At 49.7% G+C, this 21724-nt stretch overlaps 6 protein-coding genes across 6 annotated transcripts; 3 read left to right on the forward strand and 3 right to left on the reverse strand.

The window, feature by feature from the left end:
• Nucleotides 1–425: 425 nt before the first annotated feature.
• Nucleotides 426–7572, reverse strand: GIQ15_03335 (lovastatin nonaketide synthase; the record flags this gene model as incomplete). Its single annotated transcript, XM_033550752.1, has 2 exons — nucleotides 426–7237; nucleotides 7299–7572. 2 exons carry the CDS (start codon nucleotides 7570–7572, stop codon nucleotides 426–428), a joined length of 7086 nt encoding a protein of 2361 aa, XP_033407913.1.
• Nucleotides 7573–8812: 1240 nt separating this feature from the next.
• On the forward strand, nucleotides 8813–9886 carry GIQ15_03336 (uncharacterized protein; the record flags this gene model as incomplete). Its single annotated transcript, XM_033550753.1, has 4 exons — nucleotides 8813–8854; nucleotides 9000–9332; nucleotides 9429–9527; nucleotides 9593–9886. 4 exons carry the CDS (start codon nucleotides 8813–8815, stop codon nucleotides 9884–9886), a joined length of 768 nt encoding a protein of 255 aa, XP_033407914.1.
• Nucleotides 9887–10846: 960 nt separating this feature from the next.
• Nucleotides 10847–12561, forward strand: GIQ15_03337 (diacylglycerol o-acyltransferase; the record flags this gene model as incomplete). The annotated part of the gene is made up of 3 exons (XM_033550754.1): nucleotides 10847–11175; nucleotides 11550–12221; nucleotides 12285–12561. 3 exons carry the CDS (start codon nucleotides 10847–10849, stop codon nucleotides 12559–12561), a joined length of 1278 nt encoding a protein of 425 aa, XP_033407915.1.
• A 524-nt stretch (nucleotides 12562–13085) lies between these two features.
• On the reverse strand, nucleotides 13086–14637 carry GIQ15_03338 (uncharacterized protein; the record flags this gene model as incomplete). Its single annotated transcript, XM_033550755.1, has 2 exons — nucleotides 13086–14390; nucleotides 14446–14637. 2 exons carry the CDS (start codon nucleotides 14635–14637, stop codon nucleotides 13086–13088), a joined length of 1497 nt encoding a protein of 498 aa, XP_033407916.1.
• A 1624-nt stretch (nucleotides 14638–16261) lies between these two features.
• Nucleotides 16262–20149, forward strand: GIQ15_03339 (uncharacterized protein; the record flags this gene model as incomplete). Its single annotated transcript, XM_033550756.1, has 1 exon — nucleotides 16262–20149. The coding sequence occupies one exon, from the start codon at nucleotides 16262–16264 to the stop codon at nucleotides 20147–20149; it is 3888 nt and encodes a 1295-aa protein (XP_033407917.1).
• A 381-nt stretch (nucleotides 20150–20530) lies between these two features.
• Nucleotides 20531–21613, reverse strand: GIQ15_03340 (S-formylglutathione hydrolase; the record flags this gene model as incomplete). Its single annotated transcript, XM_033550757.1, has 4 exons — nucleotides 20531–20719; nucleotides 20808–20996; nucleotides 21065–21285; nucleotides 21349–21613. 4 exons carry the CDS (start codon nucleotides 21611–21613, stop codon nucleotides 20531–20533), a joined length of 864 nt encoding a protein of 287 aa, XP_033407918.1.
• Nucleotides 21614–21724: the final 111 nt, after the last annotated feature.

Genomic DNA, 21724 nt, shown 5'->3' on the forward strand with positions numbered 1-21724 from the left:
CAACCCCCCCCCCCCCCCCCCCCCCCCCCCCCCCCCCCCCCATACCGAGTCCAAAGAGAACGCTGCCTCGGTGACAGATGGGTACAACCCCGTTGCAACAATATAGGCTCATTGTAGCTATTAAAACAAGCCAGGATAGTCATCGATGGCTGCGCTTGTCCTGCCTAAGTTGTTGCAATTCGCTCTTTGATATAGAAACCTGCTGGGCTTCTTCGAGCACGACAGGTATAATCTGTCTCCAGTGACTTAGGCTCCAGGAGGAAGACGCTCACCGAAGAACGACAGAGAAAGAAGACGGAAAGGAACGAGAAGGAATAAGCAACCACCAAGCCTCTCAATATACAAAGTCGCTTCTCGCACTGCTTCGTTTTCCTCGTTCTTTTTTTTTTCTTCTGGCTTACAAGGTTGCGCATCACTGGGCTTCCTCATTTGGCTGCCTCTTCCACAGACCATACACCTTGGATACGGGTCTTCTTTAGAATCTGACATGCAAGATCGGCCAGTGTACCAGCCCTTAGCAGCTCTAGAATCTGTAAGTGCGCCTGAAGGTCCTTTCCGATCCAATTACGCAACTCAATAGCGTTGAGCGAGTCCAGGCCAAAGGCAGTCATGGTGACGGTCGCCTGCTTTGCGAGCATGACGTCGGGATGAAGCATCAGAATGGCGCCGAGTTTGTCGCGCAAGCCATCGACGACAAGTTCAACGGCCTCTTCCACGGTCGTAAGCTTGGCCAGTCTCTTACCGATAGGAATGTTTGCGCTGTTGCTATCATCCGCAGCTGTGCTAAGCGCGAGGGCAGCCGCCTTGCGCAGATATGAGAATTTGCCATCGGTGGCATAGTAGGGCATAGAGTCGCCGAAATCGAGACCGGTAACACATTGGTCGTCGCAGGTGGTGCCAACCTTTCCGTTGATAGAGCTCTCGATGAGTGCTAGGACTTCGGCCTCGCTAATGCCGTTACCGGATAAATTACGAAGAACCTCGCATTGTTTGCTGGCATTCTCTGCCAGGTAACCGGCATCTTCGACCGCAGTCAGGTTGAGAGATGTCGAATTGAGACCCAGTTTGCGGCGGTGGACTGTCAAAGCATCCAAAAAGGTGTTGGCTGCAGCGTAGGCTGCCTGCCCTCGGTTACCGACAATACCAGCAACGGAGGACATAACGATGAAGAAGTCTAGGGGTTCATTAGCCAGCGCAGTGTGGAAGTTCCAGCCGCCCGCAACCTTTGAGCGGACAACCTCATTCCAGTCCTCGAATGACATCTTTTCAAAGAGGGTATCACGCAAAACCATAGCTGCATGGATGACACCACGGATCGGAGGCAGTGACGACTGCAGCTCTAAGATGAGCTCGTTAACCTTTGCCTGATCGGCCACATCGCAGGGCTTTACGTAGATCTTGGCTTCATCAACTTCGCAGTCTTTGCTGAGCTGCTCTAGCTCAGGGGTCATCTTGCCGCTGCGGGACAAAAGGACAATGTGCTTTCTACCTCGTTGCACTATCTTTTTTGTCATAGAACGGCCAAGGCCACCTGTACCGCCAATGATGATATAAGTGGCATTGTCTTTCACTAGATCCTTAGTGGTAGGCTGCTGGTGAGTAATATTGACCTGCTCATCAACGAGATGGTTGACAATAACTTTACCCGTGGTCTTGCCGCTCTGAAGTTTGCGCAAAGCGGCTTCAACCTCGGATATGCCAATCTCGGTGATAGGGGTAATGGGCTGGATATTCTTCTTGGCGATGAGAGCCATGACTTCGTTGAAAACTCGGCCCATGATCTTGGGTCGCCAATCTCCAACTTTGGTCAAGTCAACCGAGCTGAAAGTACAGTTGTACTCGAACTTGGCCATTTCCAGTCTGGTATTAGAAGTGATATCACGTTTTCCAATTTCAATGAAGCGGCCGAATGGAGCAATGCAGGCCCAAGTCTCTCTCAATAGGTCACCGGCAAGCGAATTGATCACAACGTCCACGCCATTGCCACCAGTAGCTTCTCTGAGGGCAGGCCCGAAGCTAGTGTCTCTACTATAGAAGATATGATCCTCAGGGATACCATACATATCAATAAGGTGCTGCTTCTTCTCGGCACTGCCAACAGTGGCGAAAATCTCAGCACCAATCATCCGTGAGAGTTGAATAGCGGCCTGCCCTACACCGCCAGAGGCAGCATGAATCAAGATCTTTTCACCGCTGTCGAGGCGTGCAAGTTCAACAAGGCCATAGTAGGCAGTGCAGAAGACGACGGGGATAGAGGCAGCAACAGAGAAAGGAATATCATCGGGTACAATAGCTGCACTAGTAGCTGGACAGCGAGCAAAGGTACCATAAGCACCGTGTGTCATAGCACAAACCCGATCTCCAACCTTGAGCGAGGAAACGCTAGATCCAAGTCGTGAGACGGTACCGGAACACTCGACTCCGAGATATGGGCTAGCCACCTGTCCCATGGCAATGACAACGTCCTTGAAGTTCATGCCAGTGGCAGCAACTTTGATTTCAATCTCATCAGGCCTCAACTCGTACGCCTTCTCGTCTTCCCAGAACAAGGAGTCGAGCGCACCATAAGTGCCAACCGCGATCTTGAGGCGGCGTCCGGGCTGGTTGAAGTCTTGGAGATAAGGGCGGGAAGACTGAGTTTGGCGGAAGATATCGAGATTCATCTCGTTTTCCTCTACTACACGGGGAACGAAAAGTTTACCATTTTTCTCCGCAAACTCGTAGTCAATAGAGTCATCTTCGGGCGTCTCCAATGACGTTTTCAATGCTGTGAGGATCAGCTGCGCCTGGTCGACAGGCATCAACTTAGATTTGGTATCGAGGTCGAGGGTGGCTGCCACCTTGCTCAGCTCGGAACGAATAGTTCGGAGCATTCCCTGAGCCATGTTGTTATGCGGGATCTCTGCATTTAAGTAAGCACCAGAGCCCACCCAGAGGATAGACAAGCCATCAAGCAGGAGCTTCTGAACGCGAGCAAATGTATCGGCGCTCATGTTATCCAGAACTGGGCTATCAACTTCATTCAAGACGATATATCTAGTGGATGAAGAGATTTCCACGTTCTCCAGTGACGTGATGGTCGGTCTGCATCCACCACTCCGGATCTCAATTAGATCTGCAAGAGCCGCGGAGAGAGTATTTGAGGGGGCAGCATCGCAAATGATGGTGATAGGAGTGGAACTCAAGTCAACACCGGAGGCCAACGCACCATGGACGTAGCCATTAGCGTCACTATTAGAACCATTGATGTGCCCATCGGTGTGTCCGTTAGTGTGACCGCTGATGTGCCCATTGGCGCCTCCATTGGTATGGCCGCTGATATGCCCATTCGTGTGTCCATTTATGTGTCCATTTATGTGTCCATTTATGTGTCCATTGATATGCCCGTTGGCGTGCCCGTTGGCGTATCCGTTGGCGTGTCCGTTGGCGTGTCCGTTGGCGTGTCCGTTGGCGTGTCCGTTCGTGAGTCCATTGATATGCCCGTTGGCGTGCCCGTTGGCGTATCCGTTGGCGTGTCCGTTGGCGTGTCCGTTGGCGTGTCCGTTGGCGTGTCCGTTCGTGAGTCCATTGGTATGGCCGTTGGTGTGCCCGTTGGCGTGCCCGTTGGTGTGCCCGTTGGCGTGCCCGTTGGCGAGCCCGTTGGTGAGCCCGTTGGTGAGTCCATTGGTGTGGCCGTTGGCGTGCCTGTTTGTATGGCCGTTTGCCTCATCTGAAGTAGGATTGTCTTCAAGTCTCGCTGCAACTTGAGCTTCTAAAGTCTCCCAGTTCACTTTATAGCACACGGATCTGCACTCTTGGCCATCAAAGGCATCGCCGTTAATTGGGGTCAAGACGGTGTTTCGCAGCATAACGACAGGCTCGTCCCCGCCTGTGTGCCATGCATCATGGTCATATATAAAGGGCCCCTTTGAAGAGTGGTTATGGCAGCGGGTTACGAGTTCGAGCGTTTCTCCGGGAGAATTTGGGCATTTGGTAGATATCTCCACACTTCCAATGGCCGATGGCATGATCAAGTTCTTCATATTTCCGCGACCTGCGCCGATGACCAAGAAGCAAGTCTGGAAGATCAAGTCTGTGAATGCAGGGGGTAGAATGCTTCGTGTCTCATAGTTGAAAGGCATATTGGCGGCAGAATCTTGGAGAACAGCTATACCAGCTGAATAGCCACCATCGACTCTCAGGTTTGCGCCATCCTTGAATGTGAAGTCTCTGGTGTATCCAGCGCCCTTGTTAGAAAGTTCCGAGTAAAAAATTTCACGGTCAACTTCAGTACCAGGCTGCGCTTGAATTTTGGCCCTGCGATCAAGGGCAGCTTTTTGGTTCCTCACACGAACAGTATTGGCATCGCTGCGTTTCTTGATGCCAACAAGGCCACGGCAGTGCTCAACCCAGCCTCGGGACGGCGCCCAAGAAGAAAATTGGAACTCATCCCAATCATCAGAGTACGATGCAAGGCCTTCCGCGTATCGCTTGAGAGTAAAGCGTGTGTCATAAGATGCGCCGTCATCAAGGATAAAGGCCTTAGTGACCTGGATGTCGCGCATACAATAAGAGGCAATTTCATCTAACGATACGCCACGTATCCTCGCTCTTTGAGAAGCAGCTTCGGTCGCCATAGTCAGGTATCCAGCGCAGGGGAATGTGACAAGAGTTTGCATTTTATGATCTTTGAGCCATGGCACTTCATCGGAGTCAAGAACGTTGGTCCAAACAGGCTCATCTTCGTTGCAATCATCTTGTAGGAGTCCAAGCAGGTCATGACGGCCGAAAGGCTTTAGGCGACGGGACTTGCTGGCGCGGGACTCTGTCCAGTACTGATGCATTGACCACTGATAGGAAGGCAGGTTTGAAATCAAACTGGGGTCCGATTGACCCTCCAAGGTCTCATTGACCTGGCTGAAGTTGATAGCAAGACCGTTGGCCCAAAGATTACCGGCAAGCTTGACGGCTGTAACCGCAGCATCTTGGTTGCGGAGCAAAACAGAGTAATACCTGACGCTAGAAGCAGCTTGCTTGCTAACGCTCTTCAAAATTTGCTTGATTGGGCCCTCGAGGGCAGAATGGGGGCCGAGCTCAATGATAATGTCCGGCTTTCCATCATGGTATAGCTGCTCAAGGGCGGACGAAAAGAGAACAGGCTCGGTAAGGTTGTTAACCCAGTACTGAGCGCCTAGTGCTTCAGTGTTATCGAGCTTCTTGCCGAGAAGAGACGAGTAAAACTTGATACCATCCGTGGCTTTGGAGTGCATGTTTTTGATGGCCGCCATGTAGTCATCTGCGACAAGTCTCATGTGAGCAGAGTGATAGCCTACGTTGACACGAAGCTTCCGGCTGAAAATGCCGCGTCTTTCAAGTTCCGAAGCCAGGCAGTCAATGTCTGTCTCATCACCAGAGGCAGTAATTGAATTGGGAGAGTTTTTGCAAGCAATGGTGATGCCATCCAAACCCAAGGATATGATGATTCCCTTGACTTCGGCAGGCCCAGCACCAACTGCTAACATTGCACCATGCAGATCAGGATTGCGCTGCCTCATCTGAGCAGCAAAATAGCCGCGGTAGTAAGCAGCAGCCATGGCATATTTGAGTGTAATAGCGCCTGTAACATAAGCAGCCGCGATTTCACCAGATGAATGGCCGCTGACCATGGAAGGGTTAACGTTCCACGTCTTGAGAAGCTCAACAAGACCAAGCTGGACCGCCGTACAAATTGGCTGCGCAATATGAACCTCATTCACAATGGACTCACTCTTATCCCGCAAAAGCTCTTCCACGAGGGAGAAGTCAGCTCCAATACTCTCGAGAAAGTCCGACGACTCTTTGACCGTTTTGGCGAAAATGGGGTGGGAGTTGAGTAACTGCTTGCCCATCTGCGGCCACTGAGCACCTTGGCCAGTGAACACGAAGGCTAGCTTGAGAGGTTCATCTGACGCCCGTTGTGGGAGCAGGACTTCATCATTCAAGGTTTTTGCCAGCTCGTCGAAATTTCTAGCAGTGATAGCAACACGAAAAGCGTGGTGAGTCCGGCGCTCGCCCAGAGTGTATGCAACATCGCGAGAGATGCGCTTCTCAAAGATTTCGGGGTGCTGCTCGACGTAGATTCCAATCTGGCTCGCATTTCTTTTGGCAGCACCCTCGTCGTGACCCGATATGGGGAAAAGTTTGGGTGCAGGGGCTTCATTTCCTGGTGATTCAACGGGCATGGCCTTGATTGTAGCCACTATGGGCGCCTTTTCGAGAACGGCGTGGGCATTGGAACCCCCAAAACCGAAGTTATTAATGCTAATATAGCGCTTGCCTTTAGGCCAAGGACGAATATTGATGGGAACTTTCATACCCCACTCTTCCAGAGGTATGGCAGGGTTGGCCTTCTCAAAGTTGGTGTTGGGTAAGATGAAGCCTCGATCCAGCATAAGACTGGCCTTGATGATAGATATCAGACCACTGGCGTTTTCCAAATGGCCTACATTTGTCTTCACAGAGCCAATGTAAAGGGGCTTGCGCTTTGTACGGCCGTTTCCAAACACTCGCTGGATGGCAACTGCTTCTAGAGGGTCTCCTACTTTTGTGCCTGTGCCGTGTGCCTCGACGAATGCCGTGTCGTCCGGGCTAATGTTTGCGCGCCTATATACGTCACGCATGAGCTTCTCTTGCATTTCACTGCTCGGTGTCGTCAGACCAACGGTCTTGCCGTCCTGGTTAATTCCTGTATTGACGATTACAGAGTAGATCTTGTCGTTATCGCGCAGGGCTTGATCGAGTGGCTTGATTATGAGGGCAGCGGAGCCTTCGCCGCATGCGAAGCCAGATTTTCCGCGGTGGTCAAAGGCGTATGTCTTTCCTGTGGGAGTAAATAGACCCAGCATAGACATGGAAACCAGGTCGTCGGGGTTAAGATACAAATTCGCAGCCGCCACCAGCGCAGAGCTGCATTCTCCGTTACGGATGGCATTAACTCCTAGGTGAAGAGCATGCAGACCGGAAGAGCAAGCTGTGTCGACGCTACAGGAGGGCCCGTTGAGATTGAAATAATAGGAAAGCCGCCCGGCCTGGATAGCTGGGTGAAGGCTCGTGGCCTCAAACAGCTCTATTCGCTTCAGGTCTTGCGTACCATATCGGTAGTCTGATCTCTTGCTACCAACAAAAACTCCCATGGTCTGTCCGGATATCTTGTCCTTGGGAAGACCTGCGCACTCCAGAGCCTCGTACGAGACTTCGAGAAGCTGTCTTTGTAGCGGATCTTGGGGTTGATACAATTAGCGAGTTACTTTGCTCATGTAATAATGAGGACTCTAGCTTACCTATCGCGGCGGCTTCTTGTCTTGTGATATTGAAGAATGGGGCGTCAAAGCAGGACATATCTTTATCCATAAAATAGCCTCCAATTTGGTTAAAGGTACCCCTCTTTTGCGGATTAGGGTGGTAGTACGCTTCAGAGGAATATCGGTCTTTGGGGATTGGGATAGAACCGTCTCTGCAACGAGATATCATTGTCCAGAAGTCCTCCAATGAAGCCACCCCGCCCGACGTGCGACACGCCATGCCAACAATGGCGATGGGTATGGGTTTCTCCATGTTGGAGGGCTGGTAAGCCAAAGGATCTAAACTCGGTGGCAAACGACAAAAGACATAAATATGTGTGTGTTTAAACAGGAGCTATAAAATGTACTTTTTGGGTTGGGAGTATAAGAGGTGTAGTGCTCAGTTGGATGATGAGAAAATAATCATGAGCAGGGGACACTGCAGCACTGGCAGATAAACTAGGTACGGAGTACAGGATCTGGAAGGGGCTGCTGGGGATAGGAGCTGTCACGATCTAGGAAGAGGTATCATATATGTAACAGTTTGTGGATAAGTTAAGCTACTAAAGGGCCAAAAAGTCAGGCTTTAAAAAGGAATATAGTGTAGACCTTGCTTTTTATCCCTTTCTTGCACTTTATGGAGTAATTATTATTTTATTTTTACCATGTTTAATTCACTTCCTGCCGCCTTGTGACCTTATTGCTAGGTGGACATACATGCAACTATTTACTTTTGCTCTCCTCGTTACTAGGAGTCATAGATAAGGCGGAAGATACTACGGAATACTTAAGGGGTACTCCATACACTCGATAAAGAGGATACATGTGCCGGCTAAATTTTGACAATAATCCTAAACCAAGGAATAACAGTCCTATAGTTTCCGGTTAGATAGTTGTGATCTCACAAGCACGCCCTAGTTGGATAGGCAAAGGAAAACCTGAAAAATAGGCCAGACTGGGCGAGCCCTCATTGGCGGCCATTTCTTGAGTCCCTGGCGAAACCCGGTACTAGCGATGTGTGCGACCTTGAGGTCGTTCATGTGGCGGAGGTGAGACTGGTGGAGTGGACGCAGCAGATGCGCCCCATTAGCCGCGCCCCACTTGAATCGCTCGGCTGAGACCCACCGGGTGGGTCATGCATAAACAAACCACTAGCTTAAACGCCAGCCCTGCGACGATAGGGGATCTGCGACGATAGGGGATCAGCGTCAACTCAAACGATCGATACAGAACGTTAATTCATCCCCATACGGAGTACTCCATCTAGGGAACTAATACAATATTAAAGCGTGAGTAATACTTTGTATAGCTGGGAGATTCGTGCGATGGTATCAGCGTCCGTATTGACATACGCTGGATCAACCTCTTGCTCGCCGCTGCGTCTTTCGTCTCACTCATTTATGACTGTCAAAGTCAGTTTTACCCGTGCTGCAGATTCATATATATAAATCATTCGCTCACCTTTTGGCGCATTTAGATACTAGCGGTCTGCTTGTCACCTCCATCCTACCATCATGAAGATCCTCTGTATCCACGGCTCATATGGCAGCGCATCGGTAAGTCAAGTAGAGACCGCCAGCGTGGTTTCCTTTTCTCTCTACGGAGTATTCCGTTCACATTTACTGCTTCTCGAACGCGGCATGGTGTGCCGCGCCGTTAAGATAACGAAGAAATAAAATACCTCCTGACACCTTCGTCTAGGCTTTTCGCACCCAACTAGAACCGTTTCTCGCTACGGTAGAGAAGCCCGGGGAAATTGATTTTAAATTTATTGACGGCATTTACCCTGCCACGCCTCCAGAAGGCTTTCAAGATTACTATGGGCCGGGGCCTCACTACCTCAACACTCAATTCGATGGCACTGCCGGCCTTGAAACTTTGCAACATAAATTGCGCACGATCAAACCGGGAGAAAACTACGAGGACACAATCAAAGAGCTTGTTAAAAACAATGCTACTGTCATATCCAAGGGAAATTATATGAAGACGTTCGACTACATTGAGCAGCTCCTAACTGAGGATCCAGAGATTCAGGTATATCAGTCCCAAACGAAAAACTGCCAGTCGGCTGGGCTTTTTCAGTCAACTCATCATTCTGAGAGTAATACACTGACAAGAGTTCCGTTGTAGGGACTTCTCGGCTACTCTGAAGGCGCCACAACCGCCGCAACGTATTTGTTACTACAGGCACGCCGACATCAAGAAGAAGGCACCCCACATAGGGTCAAGGTAGGCCACGCCCAATACGGTGTATTTCCATTCACTTGCGGCTTTACTAATGATATTTTGGTCAGTTTGGCATCTTCTTTGCTGGCTGGCCACCTACAAGATTTGAGGGGGACCGCCTCGTGCCTATTCTGCCCGACGAGGATGACGATGCCATTATTGATGTCCCAACGTGCCATGTCGTTGGCTGCAGTGACCCTTATCTTTATGGCGCGATGACGCTATTTCGAGTCTGTGATGAAGATACCGCCACTCTTTTTGATCACGGCAAGGGCCATACGCTGCCTCGAGATCCTAGGACGATCACCGAGCTATCAGACTCCATCAACACAACACTCAAGCATGCAGGTCTCCTCAGCTAAAGACGTACCCAATAAATTTATATGCTTTGGGCTCCTGAGCATGGTTTCAGCGCTGCCACGGCGTCTGTGGAGGGTTTATACTAGAGCAGAGTGGTGACTAACTGGCTAGATTTACGGATAGTTTGTGGATTAGCGCCACCAGTCTAAATAGATAATAGTCAGTTTACAGCAGTGCATCCCACCCACGCTATCCTACCCGTCCAAATTGCTGACACGGTAAAGAGCCTAATGCCCCTCGGCACTTAGTTAATCGTGGTCACTCAGTCGCGATGCGCGAGGGGCCTGATGGGGGACCAAGGCGTACGGAGTACATAATAGTGATGTGCGTAGAGCCACGAGTCAATGCCACCTCTTCCAGAAATGCACATTCCAGTCAACAGAGAGCAAGCTGAATTTTGCGATAATACTAAATAGCTCAGGAAAGGCTTTTTAGGAGAAACAGGAAAAAGCAATTCACACGATCGTCAGACCAAATAGTTAACGACAGCCTAGTTATCCGGCCACAAACTTGAGCTCCTTGAGCATCAGCACTGACCGACATGCCTGGAGATGATTAGTGGAGGCATGCCTGTCAATGCTCATTATGGTCCCGGCGGTTTGGTGGCGTTTCCACATGTATGAAATGCTTGTATTCGCATTGTGACGAGAAGTAGGAGTCGTACCCGGCTCCAGATTCCGGGTCTGCTGTGAAGTTGCTAGGCGGGCAGCTGTAACCCTGTGGCCGCTGCTGTGAGATGTTTCTATCTCAGAAACTGGCTAGAGGAACTGATAGGCGCCTATGACCCCGACAAAACATCCGTACGGCCGACACCTGCTGCTTGAGCTTAGATTTCTTTTTTTACTCTCGCTTTCCTTCTCCCTATCGCTAGGCTCAATCTGTTTTGCTAACGTTGCGGTTGCTCCGCGCTTCCGCAAGCTGCACCAGCAAAGCAGACACGATAATTGAATCGCCCGAATACTATGGCAGCTGCGAGCCCGAGGATTCTACTCATCAGCAACGTTGAGCGTGGCCAATGCAACGTCTTCCTCGCGACTGCCCGGGCTATACTGCACGCTGATCCTAATGTCGACTTGCACTTTGCCTCATTTCCGGCACTCGAGGCTGAAATCCAGAGCATTTCTGACGATGCCAAACGAACGAACGCCAGCACTAAGCCCATCTCATGGCATAGCATTGCTGGTCAGACTCACGGCGAGGCCGTGTCGGCTGCCATAGCTAAGCTTTACCCCGGGGAAGATGAGGAAAAGACGCTGTTTAAGACGCCAAATTTAGCACGTCCACTCAGCACGTCCGTCACAATGGCAGCGATTCGTGATATCGTTCGCTGTCTGATAGGTTGGGACGGGCCTGCCTTTATGAAGGTGCATGACTGCATCAACGATATTTGCAATGAAGTCGTGCCAGACCTGATTGTCATCGACCCCCTGATGGCGCCAGCAGTCACTGCTGCCTGGTATCATGAAAGCCCGATGTGTGCCCTGAGCCCAAACTCCATCAAGGACGTCGCATTAGGCAGGGCCTTTCCCTGGTTGCTTTGGACATATCCAGCGTAGGAACTGCCCATATCCCCTGTCGCCTATTCTCTCCCTTGGCCCTGCACTGGGATTCATTGATCTAGGGTACGATGCGTCTATGTTCGAGTGATGCTAATGAAATTTATAGCCTCATGTCGGGGATATCCTTTCCCATTCCTTGGCATCGTGTACCGCTCAACATATTCTTCTACTTTTATACCCTTCGCACCATAGCAACAGATCGAGGTTTGCGCGGCGTTTTACAGCATGTTACGAAGGCTCTTGGTCGGCCGGCACGGACGGTGAGAGACGTGATAAATAGCAAGGGCCCAGGTACGCCTACAGTCTTTGTGAATACGCTACCGGAGCTCGATTTCCCATGGCTGCCGTGCCCTCCTCACGTCATTGCGAGCGGTCCCATCGTCCGCCGCGTGCAGCCAATTTCAGAAGCAGATCCAGAACTTGCCGACTGGCTTTCTGGCAGCCCTACCATCTTCATAAATCTGGGTACGCACACCAAGCTAACCGAGGCCAAGGCTGCCGAGTTTGCGACTGCCTTGAACATGAGTCTTAATACCATGGACGACCGGCACCCAAGCAGTCGTCCTCTGCAGATCTTATGGAAACTGCAAAAGGCGGGCGAATACGACGCAACCGCATCTGGTTCTAGAATTTACAGCATTCTCAAAGACAAAATAGAGTCTAATCGAATGCGTATTACCAGCTGGTTAACAGCCGAACCGCTAGCCATATTGCAGACTGGCAATATCGCTTGTTTTATCCACCATGGTGGCGCCAACTCCTATAATGAAGCTGTTCTGTGAGTACATGATAAGCCGACGTTTATTCTCTCTTTTGTATTTTCTAATTCTCTCCGCTATAGAAATGGTGTCCCGCATGTTGTCCTACCATCGTGGACAGACTGCTATGAGTATGCCCAAAGGGTCGAGTACCACGGCATTGGCCGAATAGGCGCTCGGAAGCAAGTGCCTCAAGTGGAAGCCAGTGAACTATCGCGTGAACTTTTGACGGTTCTCGACGGTGAAGAAACTAAGTCAATAAAGCGCAAGGCTCAAGAGCTCGCTGCTATCTGCAAGGAGAAGGGGGATGGGGCAGATGCTGTGGCCTACAAGATGCTAGAGCTGGCAAAGAAGTCATAGTTGTAATCCTTACCCCATTCTGTGGTTTTACTGGCTTTCTACAATAATTTCTATTTGTTCTTTTCTTTCTTTGACTGCACATTCTTACTTGTATTATATACAACTTATACGGTGAGATTCTCTTAATTGTGGAAAGGTGGGCAATTTTCTGATCCTGCCAAGGGAGTAACTAATGCCTGAAGCTGCAAATTGCAGAGCTCTACGTCACTAAGGTAGCTGAATATTAAACCAAGGTTTTCGCGCCTACAATAAGATATAACGACAAGTGATTCGCCACAGATTCTACTTCATAACATCCCGCGGCTCATGTGGACTCTATATTGACCAAGCCTGGGTCAGATTTGACGAAGCAACGAATCACAAATAAACAAACTTGATTTAAGATAATATTTTTAACAATCTCTATGGATCTTTTCCGTATATCTCTATTTCATAGACGCATGCCCGGCCTGCTACTACCTGCTTGTTGTTTCATTATCGCCAACTCTTGCTCTTCTATTACGGTCTAACAAATCCTCAATAATCTATATGGTTTCACTGCACTCAAAGCCTTGCTCTATCAAATCCCACGTATGCCTTGATAAGACCCCGTCGAGAATATAGTTCCCAAAAGCGTCCCTTCCACTACAGACTATGTAAGGAAGACGCAGCTGACCTGATATTGTGTGTGATATCCCGAGACGCTTCTGCATAAAAATGGTCGGCGTGCAAGGGGCATTTACGCGCGTCGAGTCTAAGTTGCCCTGTCTCGCCACGGCAGGGCCAAAGTCCGCCTTTTCGCGAACATCGAGGACCGTAAGGTCGTTGTAGGCCACAAGGAAATCATTCCCGGGGTTTTCGGTAAAGTAGTGGAGCTTTTCAGTAGGAATTCGCTTCTCCGCCTGAGCATGCTTGAAGTCAAAGTAAGCGGTAATCTGCGCTGGGGTTGCCTGCTCCTGGGTCTGTCGGCGGATCTCCATGGCTAGTATTGCGAGTGGCCCCCGGATAGTTTCAACAGATAACGACATGAATACCCAGGAGAGCATATTTTGAACATAGACGCCCTTCTTTTGCTGCAGTTCGGACAAGCGCAACCTTGGGTTGACGGGCATGGCTAGCAACACGTTGGAAACTCCTGGCTCAGCTTCTAATGCCTTCCGGAGGAACCAGGCACGAAGTATAAGAGAGTTACTGAGAATGAAGGGCAGACTTTGTATTCCCTTAACCTCCAATTGCATTGAAGCACGCTCCTTGAGTTGCTCAACGAACCTGCCGGGTACAGATATGCATCGCGCTTCAAACTTCTGGACAGTGAAGCGGCGCCACAGGAATACTCTCAAGAACATCCTACACATTGCCCATAGCCCTAGGCTCTTCCCTTTCATACACCACTCTTCTTTGCCTTTCTCATTAGCCTTCTCTCCGATTTGCCAAACGATATTCTCCGTGGTACCCAGGAGGGGTGGCACATCATCTTCCCGGCCAGCAAGGACAAGTGACCACGCGTGCATTAGGTCTGCCATGCCGCCTCCATCAGCAATAATGTGTCTCCAGAGAAGGGATACGATGGTAGTGCCCTTAAACGTCGTTATATGTAGCGCTAATGGCGGAAGCTGTTCTTGGATCCATGTTGTTATAGTGCCGTTCGCCAACGTGTCGCTGTGACATTGGAATTCTAGATAACTAGGTCGATGCGCATGCAATGAGATTAAATTTTGTCCAGTCGACATTTGGCTGACTAGTTCATGATCTGATTCTTTTTGATCTGACAAGTCTCGGTGACTATAGCCGATAATTGAGTAGCCTCCCAGGAAGCTGCGCGGCGTGTGGAGCTCAAGTTTTCCATCTTTCTGGGAACTGTAAGTATAATACTCTTTGTGTAGGGGGATATCATTCAAGGCTTACGTTGCGCTTGAATCGGCCGGCAAACTTTCTCCAATCTCCTATTTGGAGGAGTCGCGAAAGAGATGTCCGGAGAATTTCAGGGTCTAGACAGTCATTAACACCAAACACCCATGCCATATGCATGGCTTCCACATCCTTGGCCCTATCGAACTCATGTAGAGGATATATGTCGACATCTTCGGGGGACAACATGTCGGCAGAGATGCTGAGCTGTATACCACTGTTTCGCGACTCGCTGCTCAATGCGGGCCACTCAGATTCAATGGGTTGGCTACATATTTGTATAAAGAAACAATATGAACAGTATTAGTGCTCTGTGCTCCTATTATTAGGCTGTTGAGCCAGCAAGAACGAGCGTCGTACGGAGTATTGCATTAGGCCTCCTGGGTTGTAGGTTAAGTGTATTGAGAATGCAACTAAGTAGAAGCTGAGAAGACCTAACAGAGTAATAATATTAATTTTCTTTGTTAACGGGTGGCTTGGCTAAGGTAAATAGCTCTACTCCGTACTAAAAGTATTATAATAGTCTGGTTAAATTTTTCGCCTGCAGCATGATAATTAGCATCATCCTCGCGGCACGGCCGGTAGTTAAGAGGGAAGGACAGATACCAAGGTATTGTTAGACGGTTGAAGGCAAGAAAGAAGTAAAGAAAAAGAAAAAGAAACTGAAAAAAAGAAAAAGGAAAGGAAAAAGAAAGCATGGAAGAAAAAAGCCAGGGCAAATAGGAATTTCAAGACCAGGGTAACTAACCAGCTAAGGTCTCGGGATAATGTCGATCTGTGCCATAGGTCAACTGAGCAAATACCAGTCGAATCGACTTTGGAAGGGTCCACGGCAAGTAGTAATATTTCTCCCTACACATTGAGGAACACCAACTGCTAACTCAGTTCTTACTTTTCTGGGTATAGGCTGCTGTTGTGAAATTACTACCGACATCAACGGGACGGGTTTATCTGCTGTTTTTGAAAGCGTTGTTCCTGCTTCTTCACCCAATCTCGTTCAAGCGCTCGTCTCTCATAAACTGGGTTCGGAATACGCAGTACCGCATCGAAGGTGCTGCAAGCCTCGACGATGTGGGATATAAGGAGTGGCCGTAGACGCCGGGGTGCAAGGTTGCCTACAGTTATTACAGCCCGTGATGAAGGCATATCTTGCATCCGAGTCGACGAAGCCATAGATATTACGTTTAAGCGGCCGTCAAAAGGGTTCAGAATGTTATCTATAAACCAATTGGTTATAAACGAAGCCGACCGGTTGACATCTGAGTCTTCTTGTTAGCTGGAGTTCTGCAATAATTACCTTATCAAACCGTTGTCTTGCTAGAGCTGAAATGGCCCTTAAATAAGCTCTGGAGGCTGATGGCTGGAAAGTCATTATCCACCACGGGTTTAGCCGAACTCAAACAACAGCTCATAAATGTCCGAGATCACCGCACCTAGGAGTCATGATTGGTCAATATGGTATGTGATACTTCTTGTCAAATTTAAGATGTTGTATATTTCATTAGGTGCCCAAGCTCCACCTATTAACAATAAGTGGATACCTTACCGAATAGAGCAGAAAATAACGAAGTTTGGCGGGGTGGCCATCTTATATATCTAGCGGTTGAGCGCCTGGTAAGATGCACTAGGAGACGTAAAAAACCTGGTCAACGGGCCAAACAGATTAAACAAGGCTTGTCGCCATTTGTTTGACGAGAGAGCCCCTTTTAAGTAGCGTCTGTCACAAACAAGGGCATTTTCTAGGATCTAGAAACGTTGATTACCCAGCGAATTTATATCAACGCTAGGATCCGGGACAATCACTTGTCGAGCCATGGGTGTAACTGGACAGTATCAGCCATTAAGTACTGAAGAACCAGAGCAATCGGGACTGGCCATCTATAGCTCCCAGCCCGCTGCTGCACCACGAACACTGATTGATATCCTGGAAGATTCCATTAAGGTTCATCCTCAGCATCCTGCCATTGACAATGGACAGACATGCCTTACCTATAGCCAACTACAAGAAGAACTTGCCATTCGCGTAGCAACACTGCGCGCATCTGGGATAGGCGTGGGTGATCGGGTGGGAATTCGCATGACCCCTGGTACTGTCGACCTATACGTGAGTATCTTGGCCGTTTTAACAGCGGGGGCGGCCTATGTTCCGGTCGACGTTAATGATCCAGATGAGCGAGCGAATACAGTATGGGCAGAGTCTTGCGTCTGTGCAGTCTTGACCGATGGCCCAAAATTGACAACTCACGCCGCCTCTTTAGCTCAATCCAAATTCGAAAAGCCCACCATAGACGACACGGCCTGGATCATTCATACTTCTGGGTCGACAGGCAAACCAAAGGGGGTGGCTGTCACGCATGGCAGTGCAGCTGCGTTTGTCGATGCAGAGGCTCAACTATTCCTATCCGAACGACCCATTGCCCCTGGTGACCGAGTTCTGGCTGGACTTTCAGTAGCCTTTGATGCATCATGTGAAGAAATGTGGCTAGCATGGCGGAATGGAGCATGCCTCGTACCAGCGCCTCGCTCGTTGGTCAGAGCGGGCGTAGAACTGGGCGCGTTTTTGGCCCAACAATCTATATCCGTCGTCTCAACAGTCCCGACATTGGCAGCGATGTGGCCGTTAGAAAATCTTCAGAAAGTACGGCTATTGATCCTGGGCGGAGAGGTGTGTCCCGCAGAGCTTGTAAGCCGTCTCGAAAGCCATGGACGAAGCATATGGAACACATATGGCCCAACGGAAACAACGGTGGTCGCATGCGCGGCGCCCTTGGTGGCCGGCCAGTCGGTTCGCATTGGTCTTCCGTTGGCCGGCTGGCAACTCGCTGTCATAGGGCCAGACGGCAAACCTGTCGCGTGGGGTGAGACTGGAGAACTTGTCATCGCAGGTGCGGGTTTGGCTCGCTATCTGGACATTGAGAAAGATATGGTCAAATTTGCACCATTGCCGTCCATCGGTTGGCCACGATCATACCGAACTGGCGATCTGGTACGTGCAGAACAACAGGGGCTGGTATTCATTGGACGAAATGACGAGCAGATTAAGTTAGGAGGTCGTCGTGTCGAGTTAGGTGAAATTGATGCTAGATTGATGATGCTCCCTGGCGTTAGTGCGGCTGCCAGCGCAATCCGTCAAAGCGAGACGGGCACACCACTCCTCGTCGGCTACATCATTCGAGATGTCGCTGCCAGCAACACCGACCGCAACATATTACGAAACCACTTACCTGCAGCTTTGGTTCCTTTTTTGATTAACCTGAAGCAGTTCCCTTTGCGGACTTCTGGCAAGGTAGATCGTAAAGCGTTGCCATGGCCACCTCCACCAGTCAATGAAACGACATTCACAGGCAGCGCTGGCTGGTTAGCCGAACAGTGGCGGAAAGTGCTTGGGACACCCATCCAGGACAACAGCAATTTTTTCGACGTTGGTGGTACTAGCCTTGCTGCAGCACAGCTCGCCTCGTTGCTTCGCCGGCGATGTCCTAGATTTTCGGTCTTAGACATTTACCAGCACCCGACCTTGTTAGAAATGACCCATCGAGTGGATCAACTCACAAGCACGCGTCAAAGCATGCGAGTAGTAAAGCCGACACCAACTTGGACTGGCTACATCCAATTTGGCATCATCATAGCTTTGCTCACATTTGAGAGCTTCCGCTGGTTTGTTGTCATGGGCCTTTTCAAAGCATCAGCAACGTTTCTCATGGGTCCTCTTCCCTGGGTAGAGTCACTTTTAATTCCAAACTGGGCGCTTTCATTATGTTGGATACTCCTTGTAACTATGCCAGGCAGAGTACTGACTACAGCTACTGTAGGACGAATTCTTATGGTTGGCATCAGGCAAGGCAATTATGATCGAGGAGGATGGGTGCATCTTCGCTTGTGGACAGCCGAACGATTTGTGAGCTTTAGTGGAATCAATCCCATCATCGGCACGCAGTGGTGTCGCTACTATGCCTGGCTTCTTGGCTGTCGCGTGGACCCGAGTGCACAACTCCATGCTTTGCCGCCAATCACAGGACTTGCAATCTATGGCGCGTCATGCGTTGTCGAACCTGATGTAGATACTGCCGGGTATTGGGTGGATGGGGATGTTTTGCGAATTGGGACTATTGAAATATCCACGGGCGCTCGAGTGGGCACCAGGGCCGTAATGCTTCCAGGAGCCATTGTCGAGCCTTTTGCAGAAGTGCAGCCAGGCGTCTGCGTAAATGGGACAGTCACGGGCGGTGACTCCTTCCCCGATAAAATGTACACCGCCGAGCAAGATGGTGCCTGGTCAAAGTTGCGTTACACTTTGACGCTGTTGCTAGTCGAAGTTTTGCCAGCCATCGGCGCCATACCCGCAGTGGCTCTCTGCGCATATGTTTTGAGAAACAGTGAAGCCTTGGAAGATTCGATGGCTACCATATTGATACTGGCGGTACCAGTCACCTTGATGAGCATCATATCCTATGCAGCTCTGTTAACAGGCCTGATTCGGTTTACGGCAAGGTACATGGCGCCTGGTATATATTCCAGCCATGGCGTGCATGCCTGGGCTGCTTGGTTAACTCACCGACTCATGAATGATGCCCGAAACGGTCTCTTTGTCTTTTACGCTAGCCTCCTGACACCAATATGGCTTCGAGTGTTAGGCGCTCGCATCGGTCGAGGAGTCGAAGCGTCAACTATACTTGCACCACCATCACTTCTCCATGCAGATGATGGGTCATTCTTGGCAGATGATGCATTGCTTGCGCCATTCGAGCTTCGAGGGGGTAAAATTATACTAGGCGTCTCGTCAGTAGGACAGCGAGCATTTGTCGGCAACTCTGGCATTGTCGGGCCAGGCCACTCTACTCCAGATGGGTCGTTGGTCGGTGTCTTGGGCAGTGCTCCAGTTCCGTCGCAAATGCTTGCTGGCTCATCTTGGCTCGGACGGCCAGCCATATCAATCCCTCGGAGAATGGATAGTTTGCCGGACCCAAGACTGGCTTTTGACCCACCGTTGAGGCTCAGGATCGCGAGGGGCGCAATTGAGTCAATGCGGATTGTTCCGTTAGTAATCTCGGCGCTCTTGGTAGAGTTACTTGTGGCTAGCATGATCACAATCCTGGACTATTGCGGCTTGACCATTGCGATCATTGCAGGAGGGATGTTGCTTTTTGCAACAGGAGCCGCAACGTGCCTGTTAGCAACAGCTGCCAAATGGGTGTTGACGCCTAATGTTGTAGCGGGCCATCAGCACCCGCTATGGAGCTCATTTGTGTGGCGAAACGAGCTGGCTATGACCTTTGTTGAATCGCTGGCACTGCCATGGATACTTCGCCTGCTATATGGGACCCCTCTGTTGAATATGTGGCTGCGGACCATGGGAGCTGAAATTGGTGGAGGAGTTTGGTGCGAGACACATCGTTTGCCGGAGGCCGAACTGGTGAGCCTGGGAGACAGCGTCACGGTCAATCGTCAATGCGTGTTGCAAACTCATCTATTCCACGACCGACTGATGCGGCTGGGCCGGGTGAGGTTAAAGAACGGAGCCACGCTAGGCCCCGCTGCTATCTCATTGCCAGGAACAATCGTTGGAACTGGTACAACAATTGGTCCTCTGTCTTTGACCATGCAAGGAGAGCAAGTCCCCGATGGCGCTCGTTGGCTTGGGAACCCAATTGGGCCATGGGAAATAGCGCCTAAGAGTGCACCGGAGAGTTTCTCAGTTTAGCGTCATGTTACATTATGCATCTGGTTGTTTCTTTGTTTTGGCCATTAAATAGCATCAACTGTGAATTAAAGTGAGATTAATAGATATCTGTCAACGTCAAGAAGTTGAAAGAGAGGTTGAAACTGAGGAGAAACGCGATATCACGTGATGAAAGATTCCAGATGGTGCCGAGGTACTTAGTCACGTGTCAAGTTGGATATTTTGTCTCCATGCTCGCTCCTGTCTGGCGACACAGGTAAATATATTCGCGATTAAATACATACATAAGTTTCCCATTTATGAGCAATTAGCTATTTAATTTGGTAGAAAGCCAGTTGAGAGATTCACCTACGGTTTCCTAGCGCTAAGATGCATCGAGGGGAGGGCAAAATAAAACACGCATTAAGCAAATAAATGTTTAGCGGCATGCTCAATATGATCGTTTGCGAATGTAGCTATGGTGAAATAACTGTGGTCATAATCAGGCTGGTAACGGACGTTGATGCCGGATTCCACGCCCGCCTCCTTTGCTGCCTTAAGGAAGTTTTCTGGTAGGAGTTGCCCTTGTTTATAGAAGTCGTCACCGGTACCCTATTGGTAGCATTAGCTCTCACACTCATATCCCGTTTCATTTCACGCGTGTTATGATGCATAATATATTCGCCGAGGGACCACATACCACATCAATCAAAATATCCAATGATCCCTTCCATTGCTTAACTAATTCAGTAGCATCGTGCTTCTTCCATTTATTGTTGTCATCACCAAAGTAACCCTTAAAGGCCTTTTGGCCCCATGGGCAGTTGATTGGGTTTGCGATTGGCGCAAAAACCGAGACAGATTTATATTTGCCAGGATTTTTTAGGAACTATATTGTGGTGTATTAGAGCAAGAGCTAGGAATATGGAACAACCCAGATCTTGGGGGAAGTAATACCAGTGTTAAGGCACCGTGCCCTCCCATGCTGTGGCCGGTAATGCTGACACGGTTGGAATCTAATTGAGGAAACTGGCCAAAGACGACTTTGGGAAGTTCGTCTGTCACATAGGTATACATGTTATATCCACTGTTGTAAGGGGATTCGGTTGCGTCGATGTAGAATCCGGCTCCAGATCCAAAGTCATACGCATCATCTTCGCCAGCGATACCTAGCCCGCCTATAGAATTCATTAGATATCAAGCCTAGTAAGGTCGAAGGGTACTTGTATAGGGAGGCATACGTGGGCTGGTATCAGGGTATACGATAGCAATTCCTTTCTTGCTGGCTGAACTTTGAAGGAACCCTTTCTCCGAGCAGTTGTCCGGAGTACAAGTCAGCCCCGATAGAAAAAACAGCACCGGAGCCTTGTTATTTGAATCCTTCACTGCTTGTGGAGGAAGATATACGTTGAATGCCATCTCGCACTTGGTGGACGTGGCATTGTGAGAAAGTTTGAGGAGTTTCCCTCCAAACGAGGCAATAGTTGCCTTAGTTGTGACAGACATGACTCAAGAGGATGCAGTTGGCCCCAATGCAGAAATGTCTAGCACTCCTTGAATACAATCTTGGTGAATATGGGGTTGTTAAGCAACAAAAGAAAACAGCAGTTGGCGTTG

The sequence above is a fragment of the Arthroderma uncinatum genome, assembly GCF_011692745.1.
Source record: "Arthroderma uncinatum strain CBS 119779 chromosome Unknown scaffold2, whole genome shotgun sequence".
NCBI classification, from domain to species: Eukaryota; Fungi; Ascomycota; class Eurotiomycetes; order Onygenales; family Arthrodermataceae; genus Arthroderma; species Arthroderma uncinatum.